This window comes from Sciurus carolinensis, chromosome 4 (genome assembly GCF_902686445.1).
Source record: "Sciurus carolinensis chromosome 4, mSciCar1.2, whole genome shotgun sequence".
NCBI classification, from domain to species: domain Eukaryota; kingdom Metazoa; phylum Chordata; class Mammalia; order Rodentia; family Sciuridae; genus Sciurus; species Sciurus carolinensis.
Genome location: NC_062216.1, coordinates 85,737,359 through 85,749,648, shown reverse-complemented (window position 1 = coordinate 85,749,648; position 12,290 = coordinate 85,737,359). Strand labels below are relative to the sequence as shown.

Below are 12,290 nucleotides of genomic sequence, written 5' to 3'. Positions count from 1 at the left end.
CCTTAACTTTTTTTGCTTCATACATGGTTTTTGTCGAAGATTCAGGATGAATTTAGAGGTGGAAAAATTAATGTAGAAAAAACTCACAGATTACTTGAAAAGTTAGATATTCCTTGCAATTATGGTCATGTGAAACATATTTTTAAGGTGAGATGATATCCACCCCTTGCCTATCCCATTCTAGGAAGAACTTAATTTAATATGAGTAAATATTAATAGCCACTTGAATACTTTCTGTAGAAAATGCACATGAAAAATTAATCTCTTAAGAATAAAAGAAATTAATTTTGCTAACTATATTTACAATCAAGTTGAGAATTCAGGTAAGAGGTAAAATTAGTAGTTGATAAAATTTGAAATAATAACTGGCTATCGGTTTAAAACGATTTCCTGATTATACAGGAATGCTTACATAAGATCTTGGATTGGGCTTATAATTAGGCTTGGTCATATAAGTATCAAAAACCATATAAATGATCAAATAGAAAATAGTTAAAATGTTAGTGATTTATAGAAGGTATGGAAGAAGAATCTAAGTCCAAAGTTTGCAGAAGGAATGGAATAATAAAGATTAGCACAGAAACAAATGCAATAGAAAAAAAAATTAATAGAAGAAACAAATGGAATTAAGAGAATTTTTTTCTTCAGAAGATAAAATTGGCAAACCCTTAGCAAGACTAAGAATAAATGAGAGAAGACTCAGACAAATAAAATTGTAAATAAAAGTGAAGACATTACAGCTGATCCTACAGAAATAAAAAAAGATCATAAGAGACTATTATGAGTAAAGATAGGCCAACAAATGGAGCAACTCAGAATACTTAGAGAAATTCCAGAAATATTCAACTTACCAAGCCTGAATCAAAAGCTTGAAAGCCTGAATAGACCAGTAGGCAAAGATTGAGTCAGTAATCAAAAATCTCCCAAGAAAGAAAAGCCTAGAACTAAATACTTTCATAGGTAAATTATTGCAAAGATTTAAAAAATCAATACCAATTGTCCTTAAATGTTTTCAGAAAATAGAAGAAGAAACACATCCAATGTCATTTTATAAAGCTAGGAAAACACTGATACCAAAGCTGAACACAGATGCTATAAGTAAACTACAAGCCAATATCTCTGATGAATATAGATGAAAAATTACTCAACAAAAAAAATGGCAAGTCATATTCAGTAGCATTTTAAAAGGATCATACTTCATGACCAGAGGGATCTATCCCCGGTGAGAAAGGATGGTTCAACATACAGAAATCAATCAATGTGACACACCACTTTAACAAAATGAAGGACAGAAATCACAAGATCATGCCCAAAAAGGAAGAAAAATCATTTGAAAAAATTCAACATCCTTTTATGAAAGAAAAACATAGCTGTCAAGAAATTACATATAGAAGGAAATTACCTCAACATGATAAAGTCTGTGTATGAAAAGTCTACAGCTAACATACGGTGAAAAACTGGTCTTTCTCTAAGGTCTGGAACAAAGCAAGGACACCCACTCCCACAACTTCTATTCAACATAGTAATGGAAGTCCTGGCCAGACCAAGTTGAGAAAAATAAATAAAAGGCATTCAATTTGGAAGGGCAGAAGTAAAATTATCTGTTCACAGATGACATGATCTTATATGTAGAAAACTATGACGACTCTGTCAAAAAACTGTTATAACTAATAAATTCAGTAGGGTGGCACACTACAAAACCAATATGCAAAAATCAGTTGTATTTCTATGCACCAATTCTGAACTTTCCAAAAAAGAAATCCAGAAAGTAATCTCATGTACATTAGTATTAAAAAGAATAAAATACTTAGGAATAAAGTTAACCTAGGAGGTGAAAAGCTTGTACAAAAAACTATAAAACACTCTTGAAAAAATTTAAAAAGATACAAATAAATGAAAACACCCCATATTAATATGTCTATACTACCCTCAATCTGCAGTTTTGAAGCAATCTCTATTAAAATCCCAATGGCATTTTTTAAAATAGAAATAGAAAAGAACTCCAAAAATTCATATTGGACTAGAAAAGACCTTGGATAGCCAAAGTAATCTTGAGAAAGAATAGAGCTGGAGGTATCAAAATTTCTGATTTCAAAATTATTTATAAAGCTGCAGTAATCAAAATGTGTGGTATGGGTATAAAAAGTCATATAAACCAATGGAGCAGAGTGGAAAGTCCAGTATAAAACCCATTCATATAGGTTAACTGATCTTCAACAGAAGTGCTAAGAATACACATTGGAGAAATATAGTCTCTTGAATAAATAGGGTTGGGATAATTGGATATTTACATGCAAAAGAACAAACGGGAATGTTTGTACCATACACAATTCAAAATTCATTAAAGAACCAGGTGAGGTGGCACACACATGTAATCCCAGCAGCTCAGGAGGCTGAGGCAGGAGGACTGCAAGTTTAAAGTCAGTCTCAGCAACTTAGTGAGGCCCTAAGCAACTTAGTGAGACCCTGTATCAAAATAAAAAATAAAAAGTAATGGAAATAACAAAATAAAAGAGCAATCCACAGAATGTAAGGAATTATTTGTAAACCATGTATCTGATAAAGGGTTAGTATTCAAAATATATAAAGAAGTCCCACAACTCAACACGAAAAAACTCAACTTGATTTAAAAACAAGCAAAGGAACTGTAACAGACATTTCTCCAAAGGAAGCATACACTTAACCAACAGGTATATGAAAAGGTGCTTAATATCACTAATTGTCAGGGAAATGCAAATCTAACCATGTGAAATACCATCTCTATTAGAATGGCTATATAAGGAAAAGGTTAGCAAGGGTTGAAAGGGTATGGAGGAAAGGGCAGCCTCTTACGCTGTTGATGGAACTGTAAATCGGTGCAACAAATGGAGAGCAGTGTGGAAGTTTCTCAAAAAGTTAAAAATAGAGCTATCATATAATCTAGAAATCGCACTTTGGGGTATACACCCAAAGAAATTGAAATCAAGATCTGGAAGAGATGTCTGCATTCAATGTTCGTATCTTTATTTATTCAAGATATGGAAGATATTCAAGATATGGAAGCAACATAAGTGTCGGTCAACAGAAGAATGGGTAAAGAAAATGTGGCATATACATACAATGGAATATTATTCATGCTTTAAAAAAAGTCTGCCATTTACAACAACATGTAGGCCTGGGGGTGCAGGGAGCAGGGTAGCGTTAGTCAAAGGTACAGCACAACATGAATAAGTCCTAGAGATCTACTAACAGGATAGTGCCTGTAGTAAATAACACTGTATTATATCCTTAAAATTTGGCAGGAGGCTAGATCTTACGTTGAGTGTTGTTAATACACACACTCACCTAATAAAGAGATAAAACGAAAATTTTGAAGTGGGTGAATGCATTTATGGTGATGTTTTCATGGTTCTACTCTTATCTCCAAACTCATTAATTTGTATATCTTAAATATGGAAACTTTTTGGAAATCAGTTATGTCTCAGCAAATTAATTTAAAAATATCAAGAAGAAATGAGTAATAAAACATTCCTGTTTTGTTTACTCCAAAGAAGAAAACCAAGGGCTGGGGAGATAGCTCAGCTGGTAAAGTGCTTGCCTTGTAAGCACAAGGCCCTGAGTTCGATCCCCAGTACCGCAAAAAAAAAAAAAAAAAAAAAAAAGGACTAAGAAGAAAACCATACCTCCAATTCTCTTTTAAACAAGAACTAGTAGGAGGGGAACCTGCTCCAATATTATTATTATTATTATTATTATTATTATTATTATTATTATTATTATTTTGGTACTAGGGTTTGAACCTAGGGGTGCTTAACCACTGAGTCATATCCCCAGCCCTTTTTATATTTTTTTATTGGAGACAGAGAATCTAAGTTGACTAGGGCCTCACTAAATTGTTGAGGCTAGCTTTGAACTTGTGATTCTTCTGACTCAGGCTCCCAAGCCTCTGGGATTATAGGCATGCCCCACCGTGCCCCCTAACCTGGCTCCATTCTGTCACTAAATGACAAAGGAAGGATTGTGAATAAAGCAAATGTTTTAGATGAGTTTTGGTCTAGGAACATGACACATTTTTTGGAGAATGAGGCAAGAGTACTAGACAGGTTAATACGAATAGTGAGGGATATAAAAATCCCAAATATGATTTTGTTTTTTGAAAGTGAATACCCAGATAACACAATCTCCCATGAAGCTGTCATTGCTGACAAACTTTAAAGGATCTGGCATTTTACCCTACTTGCCAAATAGAAGTCTGCCTGTTGTAGTATCATGGATCCTTGCTGAGGCATGCTTGTAGATCAGAGAAAAAAAGACAGCTTATTACTCACAAAAATAACTGTGTTAGCATTTTGATGCCATTTCCCCAATCCCCAGTTGCCAAAGTGTGATATGAAGAGGACCAGGTGACCTGCTGTGGGAATTTTAGGGTTGGGTTGTGGGAGAGGAAACTCAAACTAAAGGTTCCTGGATCTTTAATGAAGGGTGATAAGCCAGTCTGATCTTTGACCTGGGGCTGTCGTTAGTTAACATTAATACAGTGAACAGTAAGCAAACCTGCTTTCTTCTTTGGAGGGAGATGCTATCTTTACCACAGTTATTTGCTATACAAAAACCCTGGGAAAGCTAACCCAGAGGAAAGGTGGTCAGTAACTTGTGTAGGAAAACACTCATTGAGACCTATGCAAAACTGTCTCACACTTCTCTCAATAAGCCTTAGCCCTCAAGTTTACCACACAGGAAATCCAAAAAGGAAAAGCTGTGCTTCTCAGCAGACCACAGTAAAAGACAACAGTTACAGAGTTGTTTCTCAGAGTCCAAGTAGTGTATGCTGCCATAAGTTGTAGGAATTTTAATAAGCTCATGTCTAAAGCATTTGCAGATATGAGTTTTCTGTGAAATGTCCTTTACAAGTAGGATTTTCCCTCCATGTTAACTCCTAAAGGGAGAAACAGCTCTGTTCTTCCTGATTTAATTAACATTCAACACGATACAGAGTTAGCAATCTATTAAAATCTGTATCAAATGTGAAATGAAGTAAATATTATTGCATGATTATCAGGTTGCTTTGAATTGTCTTCAAGTTAGACATCATCTGAAGTAGAATTGAGTAAGGTACAGGCCATATTTAAGAGCATGATGCAGAAAGTTCAACAGTTATAAAAGTATAGAAATGACTCACTAATCAAAATTTATGGCTATTTAGACATGGGTAGGTTAGCAGGTTTACTTTGTTAAACAAAATCTTTTTGGAGTGGCTATGACAACATTGTTAATTATGAAATTCGAGGGACAGAGTTTTCTTGGAATACATCAAAAACTTCCTTAAAATGAACTCCAGCTTTAGAAACATAAATTACTTATAAATGAGGCTGATGATGGCCATTCTTATCTATTAAAATAATTTTCAACCTTCTGACAGATACTTTGTTGCCTCAGGCTAAAATGCCATATATGCAGTTAAATAGATTACTTGGATTAAATAGAATACTTAGAAAAGGTGCCTTGGCTAACTGAATTTTGGGGATAGACAAAGATTAATCATCTTGGACATTCGACTCTTTTGTGTAACTCTTATTACTAAAATTGTGGTGCACTTTTTGCTGGAGTAAATAAATTGTTAAGTCATAATGAACCTTACTTTGGTGTCCAAAATCTTCCATTGTCTCTGAGTGTGGAGAGTTTAGGCTCTAATACATCTTAACTGTGTAACTCTTGGTGAATCAAATCTCTGAGTAAACTTCTTAATCTGCAGAATGTAATCCTAACATAGTTTATGAATATTAAATAATGTATTATTTATGAGTGTACCTAGAACATGCAAAAAGTAGCAATCAGTAACATATTAGCTGAAACTGCAGCACTTTTTTTGTTCAAAAGCTCTGGAAAGTTGCATTACATCTATTGATTTCCTAAGGAACTGACATAAAATCTGACATAAATTTATTTTCTAACAAGGTAACTTTTTATTATAAATTTGAGTAAAGAACATATAACTTTATGATCTTGGCAATGTATCCTGAACTTCTTTCTACAAGATTAATCATTGAATCATGACTTGAGCAACAATGTCTTAAGTTTTTTTTATTCTTTTTCTAAAAACAACTTTATTGCTTTTACCTTATAACACTCTTTAATTTTATAACATTTAAAATATTTTATAGGAAATAGTACATATTATTTCAATACATATACCTAGTCTTAGATTGCACCTTTGATTGCTGGTTGAGTATGGCATTCAATCCCTTTTAATTCAGGAATTCGTAATATAGGACTTAAGTCTCGAATAACCATTACTAAATTTATATTATGTGCATGGCACTCTGTTAGAAACTATGCATTGTAAAAAAAAAAAAAACAAAGCATTATCTTTCTCTTAGAAGAAACAGAAATGCAGAAATTACTATTTTATAAATTGGTCTTAAATCTCATAAAAAATTCTAACAGGGAATCTGAGAAGAAAGAGGCTAACTTGGGCTTTTCTAGAAGATGCCATAGTGGAGGTGGCATTCTTGATGGATCTTAAAGAATGAAAAATAGCATGTGTGGCATGAATACAAGGAGTCCTTGAAGAAAAAAAAGCATAATCAAACATAACTGGAATACAGCATGCGTGAAGGGGGTGTTGAGAAATAGCTGCAAATGCCAGGCGGTGGGTCTTGAATGGTAGACCATAGAATTTGGATTCCTTTTTGCAGGCACTGAGTAGCCACTGAAGTTTTGACTAGGAGAGTGTTGCATATTTTAGGATAAATAATCTGGCAGCAGTGTAGAAAGGACTGGAAGTTAGAAGTCAGACAGACTCTACTGTCTGTCCTCAAACCTGCAAACTGAAATGAGTTCTGCTGCTTGTATTCTATTTGGTTGAACTCGGGTTTTGGTTTCCTACATTTGTGGCCCTCCACAATATCAACTTTTTAAGTCTTATCTAATAAAATAAATAGCTCCATATTCTCTGTTGTTGCATTCGGTTTTTTAGATAAATCAAAAGAATTCTTTATATTTCCTTTTCCACTTATTCAATGATCCATTGAGATAAGTTTTGCATTCACATTTATCTTGAAAACCTCTTTATGTCTAAAATGCTATATCTGCTGGTTGGCCTCTCTATGTATTTTATTTATTCCTTCTTTCTTAAAATTCTGTCTGTCCAGACTTCTAGAACATCACTCTTTCCTAATTTTTTTTTCAAATCTCAGACCATTCCTTTTCCATCTGTCTTCTAACCATACGTTCTACTTTCCTCTTAAAGTAGGCCTGAGGTCTTTCTTTTCATTTGACTTTATAAATTCTTCCTGAGCAATTTTATTGATTCTCAATTGCTTCACCTACTATTTAAATAGGAAGAGGTTCCTAATTTTTTATCCTGTACAACAAAACCATATTCAAACTACTGTTGTAACTTGTTTAGTGTTTGTGTTGCAGGTTTAGATTTGATTTCCAGCACCTTAAAAAATAAATAAATAAGAGAAAGAAAGGTATTCCAGACAGAAAAAACAGCCTATACTCCATAGCAAGACATACAGTATCTATATTGTAACTAATTCAGAGCACCCAGAGTGAGGGACAAGGAGGGAAAGGATAAGAGCAGAAACCACCAATGACATCTTAACTGGTCATGGAAGTCACGCAACAGTTAGAGTCTTTTTATTCTTGGAGTCAAAATAGATGCACTGAGAAGTTTAAGAGGGAGTTGAACACATATGCATTTGATGTATTATTTTTCCTGCATATCTACTGTTAATTTGTGTGATGGTGTATGGTCTTTCCACTGTGCTGTGTGGTTTTAGTTCCTATTCTTTTCTACACTTCTAGGACTAGGCACAGTTCATAGACAGGGGACAAAATAATACATTGGTACTATAAGCTTTAACTGCTGTTAAGTACCTTGATTCTCAGACCTGAATCTTTCCTGTGATTGCTTTCTCCTTCCTGCTTCCCCCATCCGACTGTGTTCACCAATCCTGTCCATCTTCTCCATCATCACCTCCTTCTTGTCCCTTTCCCTTCCCTTTCTCATTTTCCTTTGGTCTTCCCATCTTCAGTGATCTTTTCATTTTCAGTGACACAAACCTAATTATTTTGTGTAGTTTTTCTGTTTTGGTAATTAAATTAATTTTTGACCCTTAATTCTTCTTTGGTGTTGATCAGTCGTAGCAATGATTTGGATTCGTGGAATTTTATTTGATCTTTTTATCTCTAATTTTTTATACATCAGATGATGACTTTGATCTTTTAGGAAAATGCAACGAAACAAAATAAGTTAGCAGAGGACATCTCAGATGAACAAGTTTATACCCTGATTGAAAATAGCAAAACCTGTTACTCAGTGGATAATATGTACTTTACTTAATACTGCTATTTAGTAGGACTATAACTTTTAATATAGATACCTTTATGCAAAAAAAATTTTCAGGCAGCATAGGCCCATTTGGACTTTTATTGACTTAAGATCTTATGAAAAATCAAGAGTGGGAAGGGTTAAAATAAAATTATTTTTATTTTGCACACGTTCTTTTTTTAAAATATTTTTTCCTAGTTGTCAATGGACCTTTATTTAATTAATTTATTTATATGAGGTGCTGAGAATTGAACCCAGTGCCACACACATGCTAGGCAACTGCTCTACCACTGAGCCACAACTCTAGCCCAGCAACACATTTTTTAAGGATCTCAAAATTCAGAATTTAAAAAACAGTAAGTTGAACCATGTTTGCTTACTAAGATAATTGACAATATCTATTACTTTGATTCTACAATTTAAGGGGATATCATTATTTAAAGAGCTCAGCAGAATCAGTATCTGATTTGACAACTACAGACCTCAGTCCGTCTCCCAAGCTTATCTTCATGTCCACTTTGCACTTTGAGTCCCTTCTTCTTCAAGTTGCTCCATAGGTATGGTTAGTGTTCCTCTTCGAACCACCTCAGTGCTCTTCATATTTGGTAACTAGCTCAGATTGCTTCTTGGATCCCTTTATATACAATTGTCTGATTGCCACTTCTGAATTTTTCCTAATGAAACGAAAAGATCATTTCTGGCATGTCTGTCTCCTGTTATATACCCCAGGGGTTCTATAATGTTGTACACTTCACAGGAAAGATTTCCAAAGATGAGACACTAGGCAATACTCTGGTGTTTAGAACTACCATTTATTGTATATGTCCAATTCTCACCAAAGCCTGATGACAGGTGGTACGATCTCTATATTTTTTAGACAAAAAATTATGAAGCTCAGAAAGTTTAATTTATGTGTCCAAAGTCTCACACACTTTGAAGTTTGGAATATAACATATCTCTAAGAATTCTGTCAGCTTTTCACCACAACACAATGTCCCTTTGACACATGTTCTTTGTATTCAAGGTGTTTAAAATGTAACGAGAGAGTAAGATGTTAAATTAAAAAAGCTTTTTTTTAAAAAAACAAAACTCCCTTCTCAGTTGAAATTCCTATTCCCTAGTTGTTTTTTTTAATACTTGTTGATGATACCATAATTCTACTGTAGTTACTTTAATTTTCTCCCACCCCAGGCATTCCTGAATTCCCTCGCTCAAATGTCTAAAATTGTCACGTGTTGAATCCTTCTGACTTCTCTCTTCGTCATTTCATTTGCATCTGTTCTTTATTATTTATCTACCACCTTCCACTGGAATTACATATTTTCTGCTATTTTACCTGCAGTTTTCCATTTCTTCCAAATGCAAACTATTCATACTAAGTTTCTACTTTTGCTAGTCATTTCCTCACTCACAACCTCACAGTGGTTCTATTACTTTTAAGAACCGAACCCAGCTGATGATGTCCTTGTTTTCTTTCTCATACAATTTAAATATAGAATTTCCATGACAGTCAGGTGATTCCATTGTTTCTTAGTAGACCCTATCTCATCAGTCCCTATCCCAGATTCTACGATGATCACACACACTCCACCTCTTCAAGGTGTTGGTAACTACTACAGTCTCTGCAGTGTACAGTGATCTTGAATGTGTCTGATTCATTCTGACATTTATGGTCTAGGCCAAACATAGGTGGCATGGGTTTCACAGTGCCTGGCATGGTTTTAAGAAGGTACTGAAATGGAGTAGAATACCAGAATGCCACTGGGTTTTGAGAAGTTATGATTCACTAACCTTTCCCTACACTTCATGTAGTTTTGTGTATTTTATCATTAATAAGGGTCCAGTGTAAGTTTCCTTGTCTTTAAAGTTTAAATTGCTATGTATATTATATGAATACTCTTAACATTTATTTTGCATATGTTTTTGATACTCACGTTGTGAGCCCACTAGTCATTTTTTTTTAGTAGGACAATGACAGACAGAAACAAGGAAGAATCACCATAGAAGAATTTAGAGCAATTTATCGGATTATTGCACACAGAGAAGAAATTGCTGAAATTTTCAACACGTATTCTGAAAACCGAAAAATTCTTTTTGAAAGTAACCTGGCTAAATTTCTAACACAAGAACAATTCATAACTAAGGTTACTAAAGCTTTTGTTTCTGAGATCATTCAGAAATATGAGCCCATTGAAGAAGGTATGTTTGTATTTCAAAGTTTTATCAGAATATTTATATTTATATCTAAAGTATTTTTATGAATGATGGTGATTAAATTTTTGAATGGGTCAACTTTATTTTCCAGAATATGCAAAAATATATTTTAGAATGTGTATGTACCTTTTAAAAGCTATAATGTGTAGCCATGAGTTTCTTACCTACTTTATTTTCTAACTCCTTTCCATTAACTGTTTTCATTTATCTCTAAAATATTCAGAGATGAATTTAGACATGAAAGTAAAATATTGAAAGTACTCCAATAGATCTCATGAATAAGATAAAAATCCAAGTTATGAACATTCTTCCATTTTTATGCATTATAAAAATGTACATAAAATTTAAGGTAAATGCAAACAAATATAGGAAGGAAAAATATCTTGAAATCACTAGTTTTTCTTTTTTTAAAGAACAAAACTGTCTACAACTGTGTTAGTCAGCTCATTTTTGGTATTCTAACAAATTCTGGTGATAATCAGTTCATAAAAGAAAAGGTTTATTTTGGTGCACAGTTTTGGAGACTCCAGTTCATGACTGACTGGCCCTGTTGTTTTGCACCTGTGGAAAGGAAGCTCATTGTGGTATGAACCTGTGATGGGGGTTGTTGCTTACCTCATGATGACTGAAAAATGAAAGAGAGAGAGGAAAAGTAGGGGTTGGGGTCCCAATAGACCCTTCATGGGCATACTTCCAAGCTCTCCCACTTGCTCCCAGCTTGATTCTATCATCTTCCCGTAGTGCCAAGCAGGGGACTAAGCCTTTACACATGGACATTTGGAAGATATTTCAGATCCAAACCAACAACAACATTTCATACGTATTTTTAAAAGTTTGCTTTTCCTTGTTTAAAATATTTATGTCTGTTATTAAGTTATTTTTAACAGATTCATAAAAATTTTAAATTGTATGACCATGTAATGTCTGATACATGGAAACACTGAGTGATATTTAAATCAGATTGAACAGATCTATCTATTCAAATATTTCTCATTACTTTATGGTGAAAACTTGCAAAATCCTCTCTTCCAGCTTTTTGACATATGCAGCAAATTATTGCTATCTATAGTTATACTGTGCTGTAGTATACCAGATTTTCCTTCATTTTTGAATACATAGTTATTTGGTTTAAATTAAATTATCCTTTAAGCTAATGAGCTGTCATAATTTGGAATTTTTGTTTCATCTTTCAATAGGTAAAACACTTCAAACTGTTTCATTTACGATCACTTGAAACCAAATAATAAAGAAATAATACAATAAAATAGTTACATAATTGCACAATAAATATTGTTTGAGCATAATGACAATGTTCCACAGAAATTAACTGATGACACAACTTAAAATGCTCTCTTCATAAGAAAGATGTGAAAGCCCAAGCTCTGCCTTTGAAATTTGGTTTGAACGACCAATGTTTAACATGGGGGTAATATGGGTTCTATGAAGACTAAACTTTTTCCTTCAATCATTCATTTATGATTTATACAAATGGTTATTTGTGGCAAGTAAGTGTGATTCTAGACCAGAGGCTGGGGACACAGTGTAGAAGATGGCAACTAGTTTTATATTCCCGATGAGGGCTGGAGGAAACTGACAATAAATAATGAAACATGTAAAAGAGTCATTTAAAAAATGCTAAGTGTTGTGAACAGAATAAAACAGAAAAAGTGATAAAGAGTAGGTGACCTACTCTATTTCAGATTGGGTGTTTAGGAGAAACCTTGCTGATGTGTGAAGTTTAAGTCAAGACTGAAATGAC

General features: G+C 33.7%; 1 protein-coding gene across 1 annotated transcript in view; it reads left to right on the top strand.

Moving 5' to 3' along the window:
• Positions 1-15: 15 nt before the first annotated feature.
• Positions 16-12,290, top strand: part of Plcz1 (phospholipase C zeta 1) — a gene marked incomplete at its 5' end in the record, with an annotated part of 53,707 nt that continues 41,432 nt past the window's right edge. The window contains 2 exons of the mRNA XM_047549731.1: positions 16-147; positions 10,285-10,516. Coding sequence (XP_047405687.1) covers positions 16-147; positions 10,285-10,516 — 364 coding nt within the window. The remainder of the gene's footprint in view (positions 148-10,284; positions 10,517-12,290) is intronic.